The sequence below is a fragment of the Silene latifolia genome, chromosome 8 (assembly GCF_048544455.1).
Source record: "Silene latifolia isolate original U9 population chromosome 8, ASM4854445v1, whole genome shotgun sequence".
NCBI classification, from domain to species: Eukaryota; Viridiplantae; Streptophyta; class Magnoliopsida; order Caryophyllales; family Caryophyllaceae; genus Silene; species Silene latifolia.
The window spans coordinates 49942689-49968806 of NC_133533.1; the positions used below are offsets into that span (position 1 = coordinate 49942689).

The window sequence follows — 26118 nt, forward strand, 5'->3', positions numbered from 1 at the left end:
TCTAACTCAATTCCCACCTCTATACAATTCTAGAGTGAGGCAACAATAATATTATGTATGCGGTTCTAAATCCACTCCCCTATGGCATCTCATTCAATTCTAATCCATTCCAACATTTTGTACAAACCGCACCCTTAAAAGTAGAAAAATGTCAAGCAAGATATCAATTATGTTATACTTGCTAACGTTCTTATAACGCTAGTTGTTGCAAGAACTAAAAGTAGAAAAATGTCAAGCAAGATTAGTGAAAGTTGTCTACGATGTAAAATTGAAACAAGTATAGAAAATAAAATATGTTTTTCTTCAAATAATAGGAAAACTCGCTTCAATTGTTCGGAAATGCAATATCTTTCTCAATTCTTTTCGTAAAATAATTTGTAAATGGATTAGTTAGAAAGTATAAGTTAGTTTTATACTCTGAATGTACCTATAATTGGGGCGGAAGAATCAATCAATAAGGTGGGTTTTAATAGTTAGTTTAATGTGCTAGTTTTTCCAAAATAATAGTCCAATAAATGTAGCAATCTTAATAAATTGGTCTAAAATAGTGTTTCTAATCGACGTCCCACTACATACAGATAAAATAATCAACGCCAAATAGGAGAAACTGTTTTGCTTTTAATGTATGTATAGATGTTTCACTATATCTTATTTGATAATAGACGGGTAACGCTTTCAAAGTTTAATTGTTACATAAATAATAATAGATTATATCACTAAACTCGACGTAAAATGAGATGAGCTCCATGTTGAGGCTTAAGAGTAATAACACCTGTAGGAGCATGAGAATACGATGGTGAGAGCTCAAATGCAAACTTTTGCAAGAAGACGGACAATGCCATCTTAGTTTCTATGAGTGCAAGGTTTTGTCCAATGCAATTGCGGAGACCCCAACCAAATGGTAAGAATGTATTGGTACCATTGGTTGCTTTCCCGACGCCATCAGAAAATCTCTCCGGTTTAAATTCTTTGGCATCTTCTCCCCAATATTTAGGATTATGATGAGCATGGATAATAGACATGCCAAGTAATACTCCCTCCGGTAGATATAGTCCTCCTAATGTTGCACCGCCGGCTTTTATTCTTCGAATAACCGATGGCACCGGAGGATATAATCTTGACACTTCATGTATGATCATTTTTATCTGTTAAAGGAGAAAAAATACAAGTATATTTTAAGTTGTTAATGATTTGAACCCTATAGTTAGGTGTAAATATTTATTAACTTTTGACACTTTCATATTATCACTTAGCCGCTACGTGCCTTTTTTATTTGATATAGATTTTATTATCTTATTCATCTAACACTACCTTTAGGTACATATTATTGAATAACTAAGTATTTTAGTGGGCATATAGACATTCACGATGTTGTCCACATGCTAGCTCATGTTCCCCTATATTATGGGAAGAAACTTTGTGTTGAATGATATTGAATTTATTTACTAGCCTGATCATCTATTGAGAGTATTGAATAAGCTTTAACTAATAAATTAATATTTATTTCCAAAAGTTAAAACTAAATTAATCGCCATGAGTAGTAAAATTGGTGTATGGCGTACAACGGACAATAATAACTTATACGGAGTATAGCCCATTTAATGATAGCAACAATATAATAAGGTGCATGAATTTTAAAGTCGTCATATGTCATAAGATTTACAAAAAAACTGATAAAAGAGATATAAAGAGGAATGAGTGAGGATCACTTACTATCTTCAAACGGTTTAATCCTTCAAAATCAGGTGGATTCGCGCCAAATGTTGCAAGAACTTCTTCACGAGCTCGGTTTTGCCAATCTTGATGTTTGCTCAATAAAATCATTGTCCATACTAAAAGCAAAGAGGTTGATTCATGTCCAACAAAATAGAACAACTTGCATTCTTCTATTAAATCCCGAAAACTCATTCTCAACTTTTTCTCTTTTTTTGACGTAGATTCTATTAGAATCTCCAATACGTCATCCTTACTTCCTTCTCCATTCTTCATTGCTTTCACTTTTTTGTCAATTATTTTTTTCAATAGATTTTCTATTTCTGCATTCTTATCTCTAATCATCTTGTTGGTCTTTGTTGGCACATATCTATATGAATTGACGATTTTGTATTAGACAAATAAGAAACACGTAAAACTACACCTTTGTATAATATATTATGAAATTAACCAAAAGGGTTTTTTTATAGTAAAAAATGTTAAGATACTTCATATTTTGTACTTCATATGTTATCTTCATAATAGTCTAGATGTAAAATCTAAAATTGTTTTTCTGATTAAGATATGTATATTATATAGGAGTAATAAATAGTCTTTAACCACTATTTGTAATTAAAAAAAATCAGATAATGAAGCAATAGAATAAAGTAGATTTTTTTTCCAAATTATAAGCAAAAATCAAAAGATATATTGAGAGTTGACCGATAGGGGGTTGACCACTAATAGCCCCCTCATTTCATTACCAATTGGTTATGGACATTCTTACTATATGTAGATATAATACTCATGAAATTTTATATTGATATGTGTTATTTCATTTTATATGTTAGAGAATACATATAAAGTATATGTGACATACAATATAAGGAGTATATAAGATTAAGAATGTGTAAGATAATATAAACAGACTTATTAAGAAAATATATAATTTTTGACCTAATTCTACTGATATAATTTCACTAATTACTCTTTATCTTAAACTATCTCGATAATTGACTCTGTATTATCTTTATATATATATATATATATATATATATATATATATATATATATGTATGTATATATATATATATGTATATATATATATATATATATATATATAATTGGGTTAAAACGTTGTGGATGCGCCACGTGGAGTTTCAAGTTTAAGTACCATTATTAATTACAACTGATCATTAAATATGAACATTAATAAATGCAGTATTAATCTGAGAAAAGTATTAATTATAGTTTATTAAATGTTATTATAAAATTATATCAATAAACTACGGTTATTTGGTTCAAAATTTATAAAAAAATATTTTGACAAAAATTCTAAAATGTAAATCATTGGGTTTATTACAAAAAATGCATTCAATAGAGTACAATTTTCATTATATTTATTGAAATACTGTGATCACAAATTCTCCTTATAGACGGCGCATATCCGTCTATAGCTATATAGACGGGCCAAATATCCACCCAATTTAAGCAAAGCGGGCAAAATGTCACCAGTGCCATTTCCTAAGCCACAACTGGTAGTTCATCACATGGAAATGGTACTGGTGACATTTGGCATTAAGGTGGTGACATTTGACCCATTTTACTTAAAGTGGGTGGATATTTGGTCCGTCTATAGTTATAGACGGATATCCGTCTATAAGAGACGCTTTGTATTGTGATATGCATAGACGATTAAAGTGATTGTCTCACAATGTTTTACGATTACGTAAAAAAATTTTGAGAAAATTATAAAACCTAAACGATTGAATGCATTAAGAAAAATATATTTGGAAGATTCACTATATTTATTACAAACAAAACTTCAAGCTGACTACTAAAAGATAAGTTTTCATAGTGTAGAAAGGAAAAAATTATATTGCGACAAATTAATCACACATATGATTTTGAGAGGGTTTAAATAATGTGATAACGAGTATGTATGTGCACAGTGATCACGAGTGCATTTGAATAACCAAAACAAAAGTAATGATTATTAAGTACAATAGTGTTATAAACGATATGAAAAAGTAAAACAAATATTAAATTTTTCTTTAATATTTTCAATTAAATATGTATACGTCAATATAAAACAACATTGATTATAGCTAACTAGATATTACTTTTAGTTAAATATTTTATATATTACTCCATATTTTTTAAATATTTTGATGTTAAACCTTAAAAAATAATCTTTAAGAATGTTCAACCTATTTTTTTTATAGGTAAAATTTTAAACATCATTACATATACTCCATAGTTGTTTCCAAAAAAAATGTGCCAATTTCTAATAGATATGTTTGACACATAGTACATGCAAGACACAACCAATGTAATACTCCACTGAACCGAAGACGATATTCGGTTAGGGTACCCCTTTATTAAGGTCCACTGATAGGCTTAAAATCTGATTAGTTCTTAAGGGGATTGAAAGTACTACTCATATCAACAAAGTGCACTTTCTTTTCTGGTTATCCATGCGAAAGAACTCTAGATTTAAGCATGCTTGGCTGAGAGTTGTCTTAGGATGGGTGACCTTCTGGGAAGGTTTGCAGGATGCGCATGAGTGAGGTCAAAATACATTGGAAAGGACTCGTGTTGATATGTGGGCCGTGTTCACAGCTAGGCAAGCTACCGTGAGTGACCGCTCCCGACCCTAGGTTTGGTCCGGGGTGTTACAGTTGGTATCAGAGCATCACTGCTTCTGACGCTAACGCATTGGTCTTTAGGAATATGCCTAATAAAAGATTTGACTAAATAAATGATTTAGTGAGAGATTGGTAGAAATCATAAGGACTTGGATGTTAGTTAGTCGTGTTCCTGCAAAATCAATGACTAGCATTGAATCTATGTTTTATTTCTTCGACGAAGAAGAAGAAAGAAGGTGGATGTGAACTTGGTGTTTTTCCGGACCAGAACGCGATCATTATGGTGATATTAAACTCGCTCAACAACCTAGCTAACCACGTGGAGAACTTGATGCCACAAGGAAGAGACAATGGTGGTTCCAGCCAAGATTGAGTTGTGCTCGAGCCGCAGACCAGTTGGCCGAGAGTAGACTTAAGTTCCATCATGGTGTAGTTCACCCTGAGTAATTACACGGTTGATCCGTTAGATAAAATGACCCAAGACCGTTGTGTTTGTTTCTCTGCAAGAAGATGGAGCGATCCGGTGAGCCCCTTGCAACTCTGGAAGCCCGAATATTCCTTCTTTGATCCGAGATATTGTTAGCCTGCGATCAGGGTTCCTCTTCCTTCATACTTACAAACCTTTATTTCCTATTCTGGTGAATAAGAATCCCTGTTTGCGATTCTTCTCCTTTTGCTATTTATTCTCTTGAGATTCATTGGTTAGACTGGTCATTGCTTGGTGAACAATGATGAAAGTTAAGTGCGTTTGAGCTTTAGTGAAACCTTGTTACTTATGGTTTCAGAATAGTGGGTTTTATCTCTAGTGCCTATCTAGCAAGAGCTTTTATTCATTGAGGATTAACTTGAATGATGACAAGTGGATTATGAAGATAGGTTCTTGGCTTAACTTGTTGGTTTTGGATTATAGGTAGTTTATATATTTTGGACACTAAAAGTGTTAGAGGCTTATATAGTAGCAGTGTATCATTATTTGTTGTCTTAGAATAATCTCAATTTCGACTCTTATGGATATAAATCATTGAGTTTTGATGTAAGGATGTAACCTATGAGCTCTTAGTGCTATTACTTAACTTTTTTTTGGGTTGATTAGTGCTAATCTTGAGAAAAAGAAGTATCTTTGCACAATTGTAGTTTGGATTGATTGTGTTTACTTGTGAAATTTAAGATCTGAAAGTTGAGGATTTTGTACTTATCGTATCGTGATGTTTTAACCTTTGTAATGGAGATGCTTTGTGGAATATATTGGTTTAAATTCCTGAAAGGAAATTTTCGATTGAGGACTTTTAGATCATCGTAAACATTATGGACTTGTTGAGCTAGTAACCCATAGGTGCTACAATGTTATGATTAGAAATTTGATGGACTGCCAAGAGACCTTTATCCCTGTTAGATGGTACTTGTGGATGTTAGAGGCTAATGTCGCTTTTAGTTTAAAAGATTTCTCGTAATGCTCTACGGTAATTTCAGTGTGTTGTTTCATACCTTGACCAATCTTATAGATTTGATAACTTGATAAATTTGGTTAGTCAGTTGGAAGTTAAAGTGTTTGACGTGTTTTTACTATGATGTTTGAGAGAAGGATCAGTTATGTAAAATTTTTGATGGAAATTGTCTAAATCGATAACCTTGAAGGATATAGACTAGGTAGTTTGGCAACTCTGAATTTGACAAGTTAGTTGCTTAGTATTGATAAACTTGGTATGGTTATGATGAAAATGGGAAACCTTGAGTTTCATAGATGAGTCATACCAAGAATGTCGAGATGACTAACCTTTCCTATAACCCTTGAGAGAGTTTTGTAAGGCTCAGTTTTTTTTTTCTTCTTCCATTTTCCTCTCTCGAACATCTAATTGCTCCAGCTCCTGTCATCTTTTTCGACCCTTCAAGTTTGAAAACTTTTGTTTTGACTAATCGCTAAACTTTTTCCTTGGGTATGTCCATTTTATACAAGAATTTTGACTAATACAAAATTTGTGTTATTATGAAGATATTAACATCTTTGAGGTTTGATTTCAAACCTTCAAGTTTCACTTTTAATTTGATTATTGGTTAGTGTTTAACTTTTATTTTGTTTCAAAATGTCTTAAAAACAGTTTTGAGATATTACGGAAATGTTTTCAGTAAAGTTATTGGACGCCTCGAAAAACTCCCAAAAATTATGTATATTTACAACTTGGATTTGTCCAAATTTTAAGTAAAATTTACACAACATATTTTGGATTCCGACATTGGTGAATGTTAGGATTTGTCGTTAAAGACGTCTAATGACCATTTACGTATTTTCTAATGCACGGTTTTGAAATGAATTTTCAAATGTTGACTTGCCCTTATCTTGCACTACATAATTCTTGTTCGCGACGGATATTCTCTCATACCAAGATATTAGACAGGTGATTTCTATAGTTTGACTTTGAAACTGGTTTAAATGATGGTTTTTACCTCAACAATGACTTTTTTTCAAAACAGTTTTTCAGCTGTAATGTTTTAAGAAGACCTCATTCTTTAACTTTTGTTTTCTACCTTCAAGTTTCGAGGACGAAACTTCTTTTTTTAGAGGAGGATATTGTAACACCCGCTAAATTTTAAATCTCATATATTTTATTTTATTCATGAGATTATAATTTTTATTCTTTGATTTACGATTTGATTTAATAATTTATTTAAAACCCTACTTGGTTTATTTTTATTCCGATTTTATAAATGGATCGACTTTTATTTATATGTCATATATTTATAAAATGAAAAAATGATTTTTAGTCTATCACCATATGGATCCTGTAACTGTAAATACACGGTACTTTATACACTTACTTACTTTGTATTTAACAAAACATATAAGATAGTTTTTATATCCTATTTATTTTTTACTTTATTTAAAATAAAAAAGATATTTGGATTTGTTAGCTTAGTTTAACCGGCCTAATGGGATAGGAGTGTAACAAGAAGATTTTATTACTTTATTTTCCTTATTTTAATAACATCTAAACTCTTCTAATTTAAGGTATTTTATTTAACTCTTTCACATATCATACTAAAAACAAACCCTACCTCCTTTCTCTGAACAAAGTACCGTGAGAGGTACATCAATTCTCATCTCAGACATTGTACGTAATAGTTTAGGTATGTACTTGCCTACCAGCTTCTTTATTTCGTAATTTCTACGTATGTGCTTACCTTTTTGCTTTTTTATTTAGACTTATCTATAACTTCATTTAAACTTCTTATTTTTCCTAATTTAATTCAAGTTTGGATTCGATCGAAGTTGACTGTTGATTTGATGCGCAAAATTGAGTAGAGGCATGGACTCGGTTGATTCTTGTGATCGTTATCAAGGCTATAGAGGGGATCCTTATGAAGATGAATCTCTTGTCGACTCGGATAGTGAATAGAGGTAACTACGGCGTTATCCGGTATTATGCGATTTAATTGCAATAGTTGTATGTATTATTAAATTTTTAGCATCTTATAATGAAATAAATTGCTATAGGATTTTTGAAGTTGTTAAGATCTGGAATTTACGATGCTTATATATTATTTTGACTATTCATAATTTTATTTTGTCAAATTGGAAATTATTCAGTTGGTATATTTTTTTTTTTTTTTTTTTTGCAAGAAAGGTATTTCTCATATATAAAAACAAGAATACATGAGTGAGGGATTCCTTACAAACATTTCCACTAAGGGGTTAACAAAGGAAAAGCTAACTATCTAATTAAACGCCTCTATATTTCATCCTGGACCGAAGTTTGAGATTTATTAAGCAGAATAAAACAAGTAAGAACTTGGATCTCCCTAGTAAGACTACAAGCCTCTTGCTCTCGGCTGTCAAAGACTCTTCTATTCCTTTCGCGCCACAAGCAGTAGACCGTAGTAGCTATACAGCAACCGAACCAACGAGTTCGCCAATGGTTTCTGGGTTTCAGGCTATGGGCTTTGACTAGCAAGCCGTGCAGATGCGAGGATGCAGAGGAGACACCACACCAGCTCAGAACCGAGGATAGCACCTTAAGAGAGTATTTACATTTAAAAAACAAGTGTCTTGAACTCTCGGCCTGGCATTGGCAGAGATATTCAGTTGGTATATTGATTTTATGTTTAAATCGATTATTTAGATATTAAGGATGAAATAATTAGTATTTATATTTTACAGTGGTATAAATTATTTTTCTGGAATGAATTATAGATTTTAAGATAGCATAAATCTTCGTGGTGCCTAATTTGGAATTATAGTATTTATTTTAGAATTTATAAAGTTGTTGCAATTATTGCAAAAAGAGTAATACTGAACAGTTTTAATTATATTTAAAATAATAAATCAAATGATTTATTCACTAAAATTTAATATGTGGTAGAGACATGGAGTATTAGGTTGTGTGTAAATATGTTAGGTCTTGAAACCATAATTTCGATTTAATAAGTATTTTACAAGGTTTGGTGAAAATCATCGTAAAATCTATCAAATCTAACAGTCTGTTTGTAAAAATCATATCGGCTATTTTTATTTCGAATCTGCAAAACATTTGATAAGAGAATCTTATTATTTTCAAGTCTAGAATTTTCACAACAAATTTCATTAAATTCCAATGAACGGTTTGCTCAAAATAAATTATTTGTGAACATGTCTCCTGTAAACCGCGTTTCTGACTTTTTCTCAAAGTTACGTTTGTAAATTATATTTTTCTTTTGACACAGTGGCTAATCCTTTTCTCACATAAAATTAATAATGTCTTGTTATATTTAAAATTTTTCCTTGCCTTAAAATATTTTTTATACTGAACTGAAACATTATGGGTGATGTTTTCGGACAATTTTTAGAAATGAATTTTTAGACTCCTGATACTTTCGTCCTTTGAAGCTTGTTTTAAAATGAAAGTTGTAGCCAAGAGCTATAGAAAATCATGAGAGTTGGCCTTGCGTCATTTCGATTTTTCTGTATTTAATTATGAATTGTAAGGTGATGATGTTCTGTTTTAGAAACTGTTTTAGAACTCCGTCTCATTAAGGCTTAAATAATATATCTTTACTAAAGTATTTTAAGTCATTTGATAGTTTTAAGTTTTAATTACAGTGACTTATCTCTTTTAAAGTCCTTGAATTAATTTTATACTTTTGGAAGTAAAGTTTAAGTTTTTTGTTTTGAAAAAGAAAAGTGTATTTCACTTACGAACATTTGAATAATATACTATCCTTGAGATATTTTTAAGTTTGGAATAATTAAAGTAAGGGCAAAGAATATGAACTAAGACATACGGGTTCTTATACAGCTATATGATTGGGTATCCTGCGGGCGGTACAGATTGTCGTAGAGTCATGTACATGTAATTAGACTAGGACTTCGCATTGTGTGGTAAGACGTGTCCTATTATAGCTTGTTGTCTCGTGAGTGAACCTGGAGTTGGTCACCTTTGCGTGACACTAGGTTCCCGAAACTAGTATAAGATGATGCGGTGTCAAGTAGTATAGCTAATGTTAAATATCTAGCCTGAACAATATTATGTCGATTCTGTCATTTGAGGAATTTTGCTTTTAGGCATACAACACGTTTATCCTAAGCATGAGTTTGGTAACTTATTTTCGTTACATATGTTTTGATGTTTCAATCTATTTTTGATATATTATTACTGCTGTAACATTTATATCATGTGATATGGCTGGGAGGACGTTGAGTTACTCCCAACTGATTGTGACTGTTATGTTTATAACATGACAGGTGTTAGCTTTGCTGGAGATTTCTGTGTCAGCTAGCGAGTAGTTAGCAGATCCTACTCTATTTTTCTGCTTTCGTTTATGGTTTTAGTCTTGAACACTTTTGGAGGTTTTCTTTATTTTCGCGCTTTTTATAAAAGTGACAATTGTTTAGACTTGACCATTTGTTTATTTTTTTTATCCTTGAGAATTTTATGCACTCTGATTTTAAAATATTTAGAACTTTTATCTTTATGTTTTTAATTCCAAGTCGACAATGTTTCCACCATTGTTTTGCATTAGTTTTTATAGGGGATTTACACGATCTAATTGTTGTAGTTGTATGTATTATTAAGTTTTTAGCATCTTATGATGAATTAAATTGGTATAGGATTTTTGAAGTTGTTAAGATATGGAATTTATGATGCTTATATATTATTTTGACTATTCATAATTTTATTTTGTCAAATTGGGAACTATTTAGTTGGTATATTGATTTTATGTTTAAATCGATTATTTTGATATTAAAGATGAAATAATTAGTTTTTATATTTTACAGTGGTATAGATTATTTTTATGGAAAGAATAATGGATTTTAAGATACCATGAATTTTTGTGGTGCCTAATTTGGAATTATATTATTTATTTTAAACTTTACAAGTGGGATCAGAGCAGCCCTACGACCGGCTAGTGAGCCTGTGGACTGGACTATCCGGGTCACCAACCTAGCGAGGCAGGATTCAGGGTTTGGCTCGGTTGCGGTCAGATGCTGCCAGGCGCAACGAGGACGTTGCGTTCTTCAAGTGGGGGTACGTAATACTCCACTGAACCGAAGACGATATTCGGGTGGGATACCCCTTTGATAAGGTCCATTGATAGGCATAAAATCTGACTAGTGTTTAGAGAGAGAGAGAGAGAGAGATGAGTTCTTATGTTTCCTCATTTTCCATTGAGTCCCTAAGTCCCTCTAAGAGCCATTGGATGGACTCAATGGATGGAGAGGTTATTGATTAAGGAGTACCAAAAATAAAACGAAAAAAATGTGGATGGTTGGATTGAAATGGATGGTTGAGATTGAAAAAAAAAATATCACTAATCAGTTTTCTATGCACTAATTAATTTTCGTTCTCTCTCTAGCCCCTAATTAATCAGTTTTGAGTTTCATATTTTATGAGTGCAAATGTAATATTGTATGAGTCTTATGAGTTTAACTTTCATTTTTTTGTGACGGAAAATTTGATTTTTTTTAGTGACAGATTTTATGGCGGTTTTGTATGCAAAAAATTGAATTTTTACAATTTCAACATTTTACGAGTGTAAATGTAATATATTAAGAGTGTATTTTTGATTTTTTTTTGTGATGAAAATTTTGAATTTATATAATTTTAACATTTTACGAGTCTAACTTTGAAATTTTATGAGTGTAAATGTAATATTTTATGAGTAATTTTGATTTTTTTATGACGGAAATTTTGAAATTATATGATTTTAACATTTTACTAGTGTAACTTTGATGTTTTACGAGTATAAATGTAATATTTTAAGAGTGTAATTTTGATTTTTTTACGACGGAAATTTTGAATTTATATAATTCAACATTTTACGAGTGTAACGTTGATGATTTACGAGTGTAAATATAATACTTTAAGAGTGTAAATTTGATTTTTTAGGCAATTTTCTATATAAAAATTTGAATTTATATAATCTTAAAATGTCACGAGTGTAAATTTGATGCTTTACGAGTGTAAATGTAATATTTAAGTGTAAATTTGAAGGTCTACGAGTGTAAATTTGAAGGTTTAAGAATGTAATTTTTAATGCATTAAAAGTGTAACTTTTATCCTTTACGAGTGTAACTTTGGTCCTTTACGAGTAAAACTTTAGTCCGACCATCAACAAACACCACCACCACCATCGTCCTCCAACACCAACTGATACCCACAAAAAGATCTATAGTAAATCTGGAAAAAAACGAGATATTTGATGAGTGTAACTGTAAAAAATATACGAGTGTAATTGTAAAGAAATACGAGTGTAAATTTAAAGAAATATGAGTGTAAATTTAATAAAATACGAGCGCAAATTTAATAAAATACGAGCGTAAGTGTGAATCTGAAAAATAGGAGTGTAACTGTAAAGAAATACGAGTGTAACTGAAAAGAAATATAAGTGTAAATTTAAATAATTATGAGTGTAAATTTAAAGAAATACAAGTGCAAGTGTAAATCTAAAAAATACGAGTGTAAATCTGAAAAAAAAAAATATATAGAATACGAGGGTAAAACTGAAAATAAATATATAACAAGATCCGAAAATACAAAATAAAAAAATATTAGATTCAAGTTTAAAAAAAACAAAAACAAAATCATACACCTACCCCAATATAATATTTAAAGAAAAAAAGAAAAACAAAAGAATCAAAAAAAAGAAAAACAAAACAGAGAAAAGTGAAATCAGTAGATCTAAATTTAAATGAAAAACACTTTATAATAACAACAAAAAATATGAAAAAGAAAAAAAAAAGAAAACTTTAAAAAAGAAGAAGAAATAATCGGATGTGAGGCGAAGTGGCGGCATGAGAGCGGCGGAGGAGGAGGAGGTGTAAGGGCGGTAGTAGCAGTATCAGGTGGTGTGATTGTGGTGGTGCGGCGAAGTAGGTGGTCAGATCTGGTTATTGGGGGCTTGTTTTATTTTAAAAAAAAATCAGATTTAAAAAAAATGGTGGTTATGGGTGGTGTTGGGCGGTGGTGGTTGTGGAGGTGTAAGGGCGGTAGCAACAGTATCAGGTGGTGTGATTTTGGTGGTGCGGCGGAGTAGGTGGCCAGATCTGGTTATTGGTGGCTCGTTTTTTGAAGAAAAAATTCAGATTTATAAAAATGATGGTTATGGGTGGCGTCGGCCGGTGGTGGTGTTGGTGGTGGTTGAAAGAGGCGATGGTGGTCACATTGTTGTCGCTGTTGTGGATGTCTGTTTGCGTGGGTGTGATGGTGCGTCGTGGCATCATGGTGGTTCGTGGTGGTGGTGTCGGATGATGTTGGTGGTGGCTGCCGAGGAGGGTCGTGAGGGTAAGGGGAGACGAGGAAGCAGATCTGGCCAAAAAAGGGTGGATTGTTGTTGTCAGGTTGTGGTGGTACGACGAAGTAGGTGGTCGATTGTTGTTGTTGCAGGCTTAGTTGTTGTTGCGGCGAGGAGGGCAGCAGCAAGTGCGTGGTGGTCGGGGAGTAAGTGTGTGGTGGTCGGTTGGTGTTGGTGTCGGTGTCGGCTAGTGGTGGTGCGCGGTGGTCGGTTCGTGGTTGGTGGGTGTAAGGTGGTTGGTGGTGGTAGGCGGGTGAGTGAGTGAGGAAGAAAGGAGGGAAATGTTTTTTAAGTTTTTTTTATTATTTGGTTTTTAGACAGATGAGATGAATGATATTTGTTGTGATATGAGAGAGAAGTGAGTGGAAAAAGAAGGCTCATATAGTGAAATTAGGGTTTGATTAGTGATGGTAGAGAGGGAAAGTGATTAACTAGCATCAATCCCCTTCTTTTAGTATTAATCCCCTACTTTTTCTTTTCAATCTAAGCCTTCCATCTCCCTCATCCAAGGGCCCTAAAGAGGACTTATGGACTCAAGAATTTTTGGTGGACTCACTTGATCCTTATATATATATGTGTGTGTGTGTGTGTATATATATATATATATATATATATATATATATATATATATATATATATATATATATATATATATATATATATATATACATATTGGTTGAAACACTTGTGGATGTCCACGTGTCGTATACAAACTTAATGACAAGCGTTAATTACAACTAATCACTAATATGAACGTAATAAATGATGCATACATTTCAGCAAAATATTAATTATACTTTAATAAATTTTATTATAAATTTACATTAAATAATTACGGTTATTTTATTTTCTACATGTTAACCTCGTTTTTAACCGCGTGTTTCTTTATTTTCTACATGGTAACCTCAGTTTTAACAAAAACGCCTTTGAATGGCCATATATCACGATCCATGGTTCTGAAAGCGGCTATTTAAAAAAAAAAATTGATATGCTTTACGAGGTCTTTGATCTGGAAAAAAAAAGATTTCATTTTCTGAACTCGTGGCAAGAATTACGGTCAGTCAAACTTTAAACTTTGTTGACTGTTCCTCTTTGTAATGAATTTCGAATGCGACATTGTTTTTCCATATTGACCGCGTTTATGATATTTTTGATTTGAAAAAAATAAAATCTTCGCTTTCGGAACTCATAATTGTGAGTTATAGCTAGTCAAAGACGTTTTTGGTGAAAATGAGGTTACCATGTGGAAAATAAAAATAGACGGGGTCACCACGTAGAATATCCCAATATTATATATATTATCTTTTAAATACTTTGAACTTAAAACTCAAAATAATAATATTTGAGAGTTTAACCTATTTTATTTACAGCTAAACTCTTAAACATCATTATATATATATATATATATTTGTTTAAAAAAGCAAAAGGTGCAAATTTCCTATAGATATGTTTTACACATAGCACATGCAAGACACAACCAAAACAATGGAATAAATTGAGTTTGGACCCTATATGTTTGACAGATAAATACCACACGTTATACTTAAGAAATTAAAAGTTGCATAAAATTCTATATACATCATTTTGAACAAATATTAATTGACTTGAAACATAACGTATCACGAAATGATATAATTTTAGAACTTAATGTTGATTGTTGCATTATTCGATTAACTGTTTTTTAATTAATATTTTATTTGATCAGTCACAAATTTATTTACAAAACGTTGTTCATGCATAATTAACTATAACTAACTAGTTTTACTAAAATTTATATCTATTTTATTTTTAAATATTGAAGGTAAACCTTTAAAAACTAAGAAAAAAATATATTTTTTTATTTATAAGCAAAAATATGAAAGGTTATATATGAATTATATTATTTTTCTTCAATGCCCTCTAACACCATATTTAGACTATATTCATTAGAGGAGTAAGTATCTCTTAACATTAAAAAAATATAGAGCATAAAGCAGAAATAATGTACATATACTTACTTCCATCCGGAAATATAAATAGAGTTGACAAGGGGAGCAATGCATTTTTGTTGTTCGTGGATAAGTTCAAATATTTTTCTTCCTTCAACATATGTGCTACCAAATGCAATTCGAGAAATTACATCTCCGGTCAAGCTAGTGAGATATGGGTAGACATCTATCTCACGTGAACTACTTGTCCGTAATAAGTTATCCCACTTGTTCACTATTTCAACAACGCTTGTGTAAAATGCTGGCAATGTCATCTGGAACAAATGTGAATATGACTATACTATTCCTGTTAATTAACTAATTAAGTCAAACATATCCAATTCTCAAATAAAGAAGTTGGTGTAGATAATATAGTTTCAAAATTTTATAAATAGTTAGACCAATAATTTGATCATCATCCCTTGGTTTATAGGCAAAACGATTACGTGAGTCTAGCTGGTGTCTTACTTTTGTTACTTTTATTTTTGAAGTTGGGAGTGGTAACACTCCGTGTTTGTTTAGGATATGCTCATACGGAACACTCTCTTACTAATTAGATCAAAAACTTATTTATTGATATCTATGTTTTACTATTAAATTAAATATTTAGAGTGTTAGGACTATGCTTGGTTGATGATGTCAAGTCTTTAACCATTTAATTATGTGCATCTTAAGTTTCTATTGTAGACTTGAAGCACTCAATCTATTTGTCAAGGATGCTCAATGAAGATAATCAAGAATCAAGATTGCCTAAGTTTGCTAAATGTACGCTTGATTATGTAACTTGTTCAAAGTGTCATAGTCTTTACAAAACCACAGGCTACTGTGGTTTCTGGTTCAACTTAAAGGAGAAACTTTCCAAAAATATAACAAGTATTATTCTTATTAAAGTTTTCTGACTTTCAAAAGATGCCTTATTTCAAATTAGAAAAACCAAATGAGCTTGCTTGTAAGTGGATTCAAAAGAAAATCTTGTTAAAAATCCTAATGCAAAAACTGGGTAATTTGCTTTTACTATTAATGGTAAAATTTGTAATTCCCAAACAATTTATAGAAAACCTCTTTGCCTTTGAAAGGGACGGCTCGCTTGAGCCTTGCAAACCTAAGATTTCATAAAGAGTTTTCTGAAATGAGATTATACACCTTTGTCTCTAGGACAATAGAGTGAAAGAGTGTGTTGAACTTTAGCCTTTACATACTTCCTTCTCTATAAATAGTCTCTCGCTTCGTTGTTCTCATTTATTAGTAAGACTTTTAAGTACATTTATTGAGATAAACTTTGCATATCATTGTGCATTTAAATCCTTATTTTTCTTAAGTGTTTGCAAAATAAGGTTTTTTTTAAGCCTTCACTTGTTTTAAAAGCTGTAATCTCCTAGAATCAGTTTGTTGTACTGTGGCATTTGAACATGTTTCGTGATCTCGTATTTAGGTCATAATTGTGATCTCCATGTTCATTAAAGTGAACGACTGACAAGACTTTGTAAACCTGTAAGATAGAAAACTACTTTGAAACGGAGCTGCTTTAATTAAGTTTGAGTTCAACCTAAGTTGGTTAGGATGTTATTTTCATTCTAAGGGTTTTAGTAGTTTGAGTACATTTCTAAAAAAATGCATTAAAATAACGATTATTTGTTTATTTTCTTTTACCGTTCTTTATGTTACTTATTTCACATCAAACCAAGTAGTTGTGTCTATGCAACAATACTTCTTACTGTGACTTAAACCTGCAATTTTCACTTGCAAGCTTTAAACTCAATTAAGTTTCTCAAGTAATATACTTAAACATCCTTCTTGTGTTAATGTAATACTTTGTATTTCTGTACTGTGGCACTCGGTCGAGTAGAGGGCACACTCGACCGAGTGTGCATTACTCGGATGAGTATGACAGCTTGAGCGTGAGTTTGGGAGTTGGGAGGTCTCTCACTTGGTGTCACTCGGTCGAGTTTTCTAGGCACTCGACCAAGTAGGTGCCACTTGGCCGAGTGGAGTGAGACACTCGATCGAGTGGCCGGTCTGAGAGTTAATTTTACGGTTAATTTTTGTGTTTAAGGAGAAAGTTTATAAGTCGGCTAATTAATTTCTACTCATTGTTTTAACCATAAAGTCCTCTTAAACTCTCCTAAACTCTTCTTTCCTCCTTCTATTTATCCTTTTGAGCAGATTCGTTACGATTATTGGATTAGGGTTTCGATCTTCAACTTCTTTAGTAATCTTTCAATGTAAGTTTCTAATCCAAGTTTATAATCAGTTTCTTTTGTGATCAAACCCTAGGATTGAGATTTGGGGAAATAATGTTCTTATGGATGTTTGATTAGGGTTTATGGTGATGGTATACAAATATTGTGTGTAGGTGACGGTTTCATGGAGAATTGCTATTGATTGCTTGTGTGGGGGAAAGATTGCAAAAAGATAGGGTTTCCCTACTTAATACAGTTTGTGATTGATTGTATTGTTGTGATTGTTTGTCATTGTGATTATATTATCATGATGGTTGAGATTGATGAACGTTGAAGGAGCGGGAATGGATATTTTGGAGATATGTCGGGAGATGGTTTCACCCCATGTTTCGCCCTTTGTGACTTCCGTCACAAGGGGGATGTGCACATTAATGAGTTAGGTTAGCTCGTTGGAATGAGTGGGGATTTTGATGACCAGTGTTACGGTCTGGCATCGGCAGGGGTTGGTTACCCCTTGCGATGAGAACCATTATGGTGTGTGCTGCGGTTTAGCCCAGATTTTTACAGAGTACGGGTGAGGTAGGATGGTATTATTTTATATGATGTATTTTGTGTGTTATTATAGTTCTCCCTCTTTCATATGCTGTTACTGACATTGTGTGCTGTTGTGTTATGTTTTCCTTTCTATTGTGTCTCTGCGGTGATTCATATGATATTGCCGGCAAAAGGTGATCAGGTAGTATTATCAGGTGTTGGAGGTTGCTGCGAGCTTTGACTGGGGTCCTTGGAGGGAGCAAGTCACCGCTGAGTTCGCTTAGTTCTGACTATCGTAGTTTTGGTATTTGTATATGAGACCGTATATAGTTACTTTTGGTTTTAGTCTTGTATCAGCATTTAAAAGATTAATTAATAAAGTTTTAGTTGTTCGTTTATTGTCAATTTGATATATATTACCTCGGGCAAGTGAGATGGTAGCATCCCTATTTATTAAGGAAGGTCTGGATGGAGGTTCTTTAGTTAATGGGGGTGTTAAAAAGTGGTATTAGAGCAACGATCTTGGAATCTAAACCAATGAACAAAATAAATATAGGGTGTCAAATAAAAAAAACCTGGGTAGAGATTGTTTAGAGCTACCGCAAAGGTTTAGGAGACATCCTGAAATCGCATTATGGCCTTTACAATCTCGAACCGGTAACTACAGGGGAGTTATGAGAGTGGGGTAAAATGTATGCTATGTGGTATGTATTGTGAAAGTTGTATAGTGTGGTAGTTTATGTGCATTAATGTGGATATGTGAACTAATGTGGTGATTTTGATGAGTAATAAAATTCACATGAGTAAGTGGAAGAACAATGTGAATAGTACCGAGTTGTGATGTTGTTTGGTTTTAATTTCATATTGATGAGATGTGGTGAGTATTATTTGATTGGGAAGTATCAGCATAAATGTAGTAATAAAGGATGAAGATGACTTCTAGCATGTGTAGTATATTAATGTTATGTTTAGTTTACATATTGGTATGATAAAAGCGCACCTAGGATACTGGTTGTAGGAGCATTGAGTTGTCATTGTTTGCATTGTTGGTGTCTAAGTCGTTTAGAACAAAAATAGAGTTGTTGCAATATCCGTTTATAGAAGGGTCGTCTTAAAACTGTTATAACTTGAGATTCATAAATGATATTGATGTTATTCTAAATGGAGGTGATAGCTTGTTCTCTTACGATTCTAAGCGTAGGTCACGCGCAAAATGACGAAGAAATGAGGGAGATATGAACATTTTGTAAAAACCGAACTGTAATACCCGCCTCGTTGACTGACTTAAACACATGTCTAAACCTTTGGAAGCCTTATTAGTTCAATCTTACGTCAGAGTAACCTTTGGGATTAGGAGGCTTGATCTAGCATAGGCTATTGATCGAGTAGCTCTGTGACTCGATCGAGTAGAGGCCTCTCGATCGAGTAATTCTCATACTCGATCGAGTAAGTGGAGTTCAGTGGTAAAATATAAATCGTGAAGTCATGAACCGAAAATTAATTTTCATTTCATTTCTCCTAAACCTAATCGTCGATACATCACTCTCCTTCACCAACATTTATTCCTTGGAACCCTTTGAGCTTTGAGACACAATAGGGATGGGAAGCATGAGCCGGGTAGCGTTCTTGTCGCTGGAACGCTGAGTATAGGTAAGTCATCATCACCATCATCATTGTTTTTCTTAGTTTTGGTTATGGTTGTAATTGGTAGTAATAAGGTTTGTCATACTGTTTGTAATTGGTGGTAATGGTGGTTGCTTGTCGTCATACGGTCATATGCGGTGTTGTTGAGGATTGCTAAAGGTAGGTTTTTCCTACTCAGTACTGTTGATTGTTTGGTATGTCGGTTGTGTTGATTAGTTGGTGTTGGTATTGTTGGTAGTGTAATTGGTTGTTGTTATTGTTATGTGTCTGTGGTTCGCGAGGTGCACCATCGGCTGAGTAGAGTCACGTGCGAGAGTGGCTCCACGCCTTTGATTTGCCCCTTGTGGAACCCTCCACAAGAGGTGATGTGCACATTATGGAATATGGGTTTTCGCTAAGTGAAGATGAGCGGGGCTTAGGTGAGAAAGGCTGCGGTCCCCCAGTGGAGGTGTGGAATATCTGTTGCGACAGATATTCTGGCAGGACTTTACCTTCGGGTAGTCAGATGAGTGGTGGGTAATTGGAAGTGTGGTTGGATTTGTGTATGATGTACCTTGTGTTTTATGTTGTTATTCAGTCACTAAGCTTGTGTGGTGTTGTCCATATTTCGTCTTGTGCTGTGTTTGTCGTGATCCATTATGAGCAGTCAGAATTAACAAGTGTTGATATATAGAGCTTAGCTGGGTGCTTAGGAGGGATGAGTCTATCAAGATTCATGGCGTGGATAGTATCACGTAGTTGATTGTTTGTTATCAGTTGTACCTTTCTTTTATTGAGATAACTTGTAATAAACTTAATTGTTCTTTTATTGACGATTAATATTTAGTATTCCTTGGGCAACCGAGATGGTAACACCCTTATCTGCTGGGGAAGATCTTGTTAAGGCTCCTTGGTAGATGGAGTTGTTACAAAGTGGTATCCAAGCGACGATTTTGGTACCTGTAACCAATGAACCTAATGAACGTAGTGAGTCTAATAAAATGAACCTGGTGTATGTGTGTTGGGAGTCCCTTGAAATTGCTTGATTTTGGTGAGAAGGCGCCCTCATTCCAAAATCTCGGCCCCAATATGTTTAAGCCAGTCACTCCGAATGAGAATGTTGAGTCGGAAATTATGTGTGTATGTGTGTGTACTATACGAGGTGAACATAAGTATATGTGAGCATTAGATGATGTCTTGTGTGTGCAAGTGGTAGAGTAGGAATGTGTAAGTGTATGCATTGGTCTGCATGTGTAGATATATGTTAATGAACGGCGGAGTGTGTGCGAAGTATACACGAGGATATATGGTGACATGAAAGTTGGTAATGGGTTACAAGTTTGCTATATGTGTTTTAGATGATATGAACTCGCTATGTAGTGTTGTGGAATTTAACATATGGATAATGTAGAATACCGTTGTGAATATGCGTAAATGTGTGAATTATAACATGTGATCGCAGGATTGTCTGTGGCACGGTAAGTAATAGAGTTGAGGTATGGGTAAGTGGTAGTTGATTACAGGTTGTAATGTTTAATAAAATAGAATGAACATGTTGTATGGTAGAATTTGATATGCATAAGTATGAGTAGAATATTATTGTTGTTATAAATAGATATGTGAGTTAAAGTATGTCATGGTCGGATTGAATCGTGTGTTGTTTGGAATATGGTAGAATAGGATTTGTAACGTTTGGTTGTGGTAAACGTGTTATATGCAAGTTAATGTTAATTGATAGTAATCGAATGGAAATAATTAGTGACGAGTTCTACGTATAACTTTGACTCCGAACGAGTTGTTATTTTGCAGGAACAATTAATCGAATGTGTAGCCTTTTTGTCACTTGTTTTAAACTTACTCGACCAAGTACAAGTGCCTACACGACCGAATAGGCTTACTCGATCTAGTAGTTGGGTCACTTGATCGAATTCGATGAAAAATAGAATCGTTGTCTATTTTGCCCAGCGGAAACTGGATCGAGTAGAGTCTACTCGATCGATTACAGCAGTTACTCGATCGAGTAAGTATCCTACAGTACACGGATTTTTCGGGACTTATATTCCCTTTCCCTTCATTCTTTTCTTATTCACCATCTTTCTAAAAACCTAAAACCTTATTAAAAAATTTACTCTCAAAATTTTAGGGGTACTTTGTGATTGATTTTATCTTGAATCCTTCTAGTTAATTCACTTAATCTATTTACAAACTCATTCAAGATGCCAAGAGCTGCAGCTGCAACCCGCTAGAGCAAGAGGTCAACAGCCGATAAGCCTAAGGTGGGGGAGGGAAGTCATGGGCCTACTATTCCACCGATTCCTGAACACCCTACTATAGTCTTTGCTGATTTTAAGCAAAGGGATGCTTTTGTTGAGTTGATGAGTCGTCGTATGAGACCCACTAGGTGCATCGACGTGAGTATTTTAGAGGACCTGAAAATAGAAGTTGATGTCAGGCACATCTTTGAGACTCTGGGTTTGGAGGGGTTATATCATCTAAGGAAATACTCTTATCCTTTTCCGACCTTAAAGTTTATGAGTTCCTTTGCTTATGTTATGGTGGAGAAGACAGTAGAGTTCCGTTTGTTGAACACTAGTTTTTAGCTGACCATGGACCAGTTCGCCGATCACCTGAGGCTTTCACGAGTCAAGAAGGGATATCTTAGAGATGTCTTGACTGAGCGTGATGCTACTAGCTACATGCCTTGGTTCACCGGTAGACCATCTCCTACTTCAAGTAACATGTTGATTAATGATGTTCAGCATGTTACTTTGAAGATCTTCCTCCGAGCCCTGGCCTATTTACTCTATGATAGGATGGATGTGAGTAAGCTCCCTCACATGAGGTTATGTAATTGGTCGTCTATCTGAAACCTACCCAAGTGCAGCGTGTTGCTTATAGTGCCCCGACCATCGTGTGTGCCAGTTTGGCCTTGATGGGCAAGTCTCCGACCTGTTACCTCAGTTTTGGTGCTGCTGCCACCCATCTAGCAGAGAGGTTGACTAGCTTTTAGGCCTCTTCAGCGCTCAAACCCTTGGTTCCGGTTATTCCCACTATGAACAAGACTTACTTCATCTGCCAGAAGTGGCCGAGGGTGTTGGAAGATAGTGGGTTAGCTTGGAGGGTGAGAGGTAGATGTTGGATGAAAGTACCCGACCCGGACCATCTTCTGGTGACTGGCCCGTTGACTGCGGTTGTGGTTGCATCGGACTCAGATGATGATGAGCCCGCTCCTACCCGTCAGACCTATCTGATCCTAGACGACCTTTTGGAGGATATGTCTGAGCCGGTGGGGGGAGACCAGGCTAAACCAGCGGACCAGGTACCTAAGGTGGGGAGAGGCACTAGGAGCATGAGAGAGATGGTCGGAGAGACTCAGCCAGAACAGCCCGGTCCACCATGGAACAAGTTCCCAAGCTACCCTTCCTCTTTTAGCCCCCAGATGCAGGTGAGTGAGCTCACGGAGAGGGTGTACAACGCCTTAGTGCTCTGGAACCTTCATGATATCGAATATATGCAGGGTGTGGGCACCAACTTGGCCCAACCAGTTTGGTGGCGAGGTGTCGGGAACGATAGTAGAGTCTTTCACTCTTAAGGAGTGGACCCGACCACATGGGGAGTCCTTTAGAGCTATCCCTACATATGTCTTGCGCCATGGAGAGCAGGAGGAGACCATGGTACAGGAGCGACCACAAGAGGAGGCACGTCAGGAGCTGACACATCTGGAGGAGGAGGAAGAGATGAGGAAATGGAAGAGGACCGAGGTGGCAACCTCGAGTGATTTCTTGTTATTGTTGTTAGCGGACTTATGATCCTGGTTACATTTGTTTTGATCATACTTGGATTTATTTTGGTTTGTAGTTGGCCATAAGACGTATTTTGTTGAATTTATGGACTTGTTATGCAGGTATGAGATGTCGAGGATGAGACCCCGGAGATTTTTTATGTTTTCTTGGCTTGGCGTTGTATGTGGAGGGCATTATGACCTGCAGTTACTCCATCGAGTATCTGTCGTGGACCATATAGACAGTGTTCTGACCTCTAAGTACTCGATCGAGTATGTTTCACTCGATCGAGTAAGCCTACATACCCTAGACTCGATCGAGTGCCCCAGGTGTGCTTTTAATCCGTATCTATGTAATGGTTGACATCATGAGAGTACCTTGTTGGTAATATATTTCGTTCTCATGACTAGTAATCACATTCTTATGCTTTGTATTGTAATACATGTTATGTCAAGACGGTTTATACTAGTTCTAATCCTATGTGCTTAACTAAATTTCTTGAGCATCATTCTAAACGGTGATTACGTTATATCGTTGTCGGTAATAATTTCAAACCTAATTATATTGAGTAACCAAGTTTTTGTAATGTCACCTAAACAGTTAAAATAATTTCCACATATATTGGTTTGGTAACGCTGCGTTTATTTAATCGTTTGTGCGTTGTTTTATTTAGTATACCCATATGCATACATGTTATACAAGTAATGTCAAAGGAGGCTAGATTGTAATTGTTGGTTTCATCATGTGTTGGATCATCTTGTAATGTCAAGATTATATGACAATTTTATTTTCTTGTAATGTTTTATATCTCGTCTTGAAGTTGAACTTCGTGGTCGAAGTTCCTTTTAAGAGGGGAAGTGTAATGTCACATGGGGAAAAATGCAAAAAAAATTATGTTTTGAGTAATTTATCGGTAAAAGTTTGTAATTTTTTGGTCAAAGTTTTCGGTGTTGTTACTCTATGTTGATTAAATTTCAACTTTGGTGGCGGAAAGTAATGTAAGTAATTGTTAAGTAAATTTATTTAGTAATTTAATTTTTTGTGTAATATAAGTTGTTGTTTAAATAATTTAGATGGGTGTTGAATCATTTATTGAATAATTTATTAATAATTTACGTACATTGGGTGTTTAATAAGTAATTGTTGCATGAGTAAGTAGAGTATTAGTGCCAAATGTGTATGATGTGGATGGTGTATGAAATTGTGCGGTGTTAGACTTGGTTGGTAAATGGAAGTAACAGTCTGTGATAGTGTGTCCTTTCATGTGTGATACGTGGTTGATGACTTGGTAGGAAGTTGTGTTTGATGGTCATAATTGCGGAAGTAGATGGTGATGATGAGTGGTCGGTATATAAATTGGGTGGAAAGTTGGGAATGGCTAAAATCATTCTCGTCGGGATGAGTTATCGTCGGTGACCTTAGTTCCTGTTACACCTTGAGTTGTGTGAGACGATGAGTTGAAATTCGGGGACGAAATTCTTTTTAAGAGGGAAGACTGTAATACCCGCCCCGTTAGGGACCCGTTGGCCGTCGTTGTCTGACCTTAGACACATGTCTAGACCTATGGAAGCCTTATTAGTTCGATCTTATGTCATAGTAACCTTTAGGATTAGGAGGCTCGATCAAGCGTAGGCTACTCGATCGAGTAGCTTCGTGACTTGATCGAGTAGAGGTCACTTGATCGAGTAAGTGAAGTTTCGTGGTAAAATATAAATCGTGAAGTCGTGAACCTAAAATCAGTTTTCATTTCATTTCTCCTAAACCTAATCGTCGATATATCTCTATCCTTCAATAACTTTTATTCCTTGAAGCCCTTTGACCTGTGAGACACTATGGTGATGGGAAGCATGAGTCGGGTAGCGGTCTTGTCGCCGGGACGCTGAGCATAGGTAAGTCATCATCATCATCGTCTTCCTTAGTTTTGGTTATGGTTGTGATTGGTCGTAATAGGGTTTTTCATACTGTTTGTAATAGGTGGTAATGGTGGTTGCTTATCGTCATACGGTCATATGCGGTGTTGTTGCGAATTGCTAAAGGTAGGTTTTTCCTATTCAGTACTGTTGATTGCTTGGTATGTCGGTTATGTTGATTAGTTGGTGTTGGTATTGTTGATAGTGTAATTTGGTTGTTGTTGTGTGTCGGTGGTTTGCGAGGTGCGCCCTCGGCTGAGTTGAGTCACTTGTGGGAGTGGCTTCACGCTCTTGATTTGCCCCTTGTGGAACCCGCCACAATAGGGGATGTGCACATTAAGGAACATGGGTTTTCGCTCAGTAAAGATGAGCGGGGCTTAGGTAGGAAAGACCGTGGTCCCCTACTGGCGCTCCGGAATATTTGTTGCGACGGATATTCTGGCAGGACTTTACCTTCGGGTAGTCATATGAGTGGTGCATAATTGCAAGTGTAGTTGGATTTGTGTATGTTGTACCTTGTGTTTTATGTTGTTCTTCAATTACTATCCTTGTGTGGTGTTGCCTGTGTTTGTTCTTGTGTTGTGTCTTCCTTGATCCATTATGGTGACTAGTCAGTCTTAGCAAGTGTTGATATGTGGAGCTTAGCTGGGTGCTTTGGAGGGACGAGTCTATCACGAGTCATGGCGTGGATAGTATCACGTAGTTGATACTTTGTTATCACGTAGAAAATGAGATAGGTTAGATGGAAAATTTCTTCAAAAAGGGTTGTTGTTTGCTTGTTGTATAGGCACAATGTTTTTTTGTTCATTCTTTGTGGAACATAGTATTTAGTGACCGTTAGTTTCTAAATTTGACTACACAAAGTTATTGTTTTCTGTTGAACTACAATATTGTAAAATTAAGACGCTGATTTTCATTTTGTTGCTTCTTTTGGTCTGACTTTGTGCAGAACAAGGGAATAATTAGGAAGGTGTTCTTTGTGTCAATTGCAGGTATGCATTTCCAATTAACTGACTTGT

The 26118-nt window shown here is 34.7% G+C and overlaps 1 protein-coding gene across 1 annotated transcript in view; it reads right to left on the reverse strand.

Moving 5' to 3' along the window:
- Positions 1-716: 716 nt before the first annotated feature.
- The window catches only part of LOC141594348 (cytochrome P450 72A397-like), a 41842-nt gene continuing 16440 nt past the window's right edge, over positions 717-26118 (reverse strand). The window contains exons 3-5 of the mRNA XM_074414426.1: positions 15101-15345; positions 1714-2083; positions 717-1145 (exon numbers count right to left, since the gene is read on the reverse strand). Coding sequence (XP_074270527.1) covers positions 717-1145; positions 1714-2083; positions 15101-15345 — 1044 coding nt within the window. The remainder of the gene's footprint in view (positions 1146-1713; positions 2084-15100; positions 15346-26118) is intronic.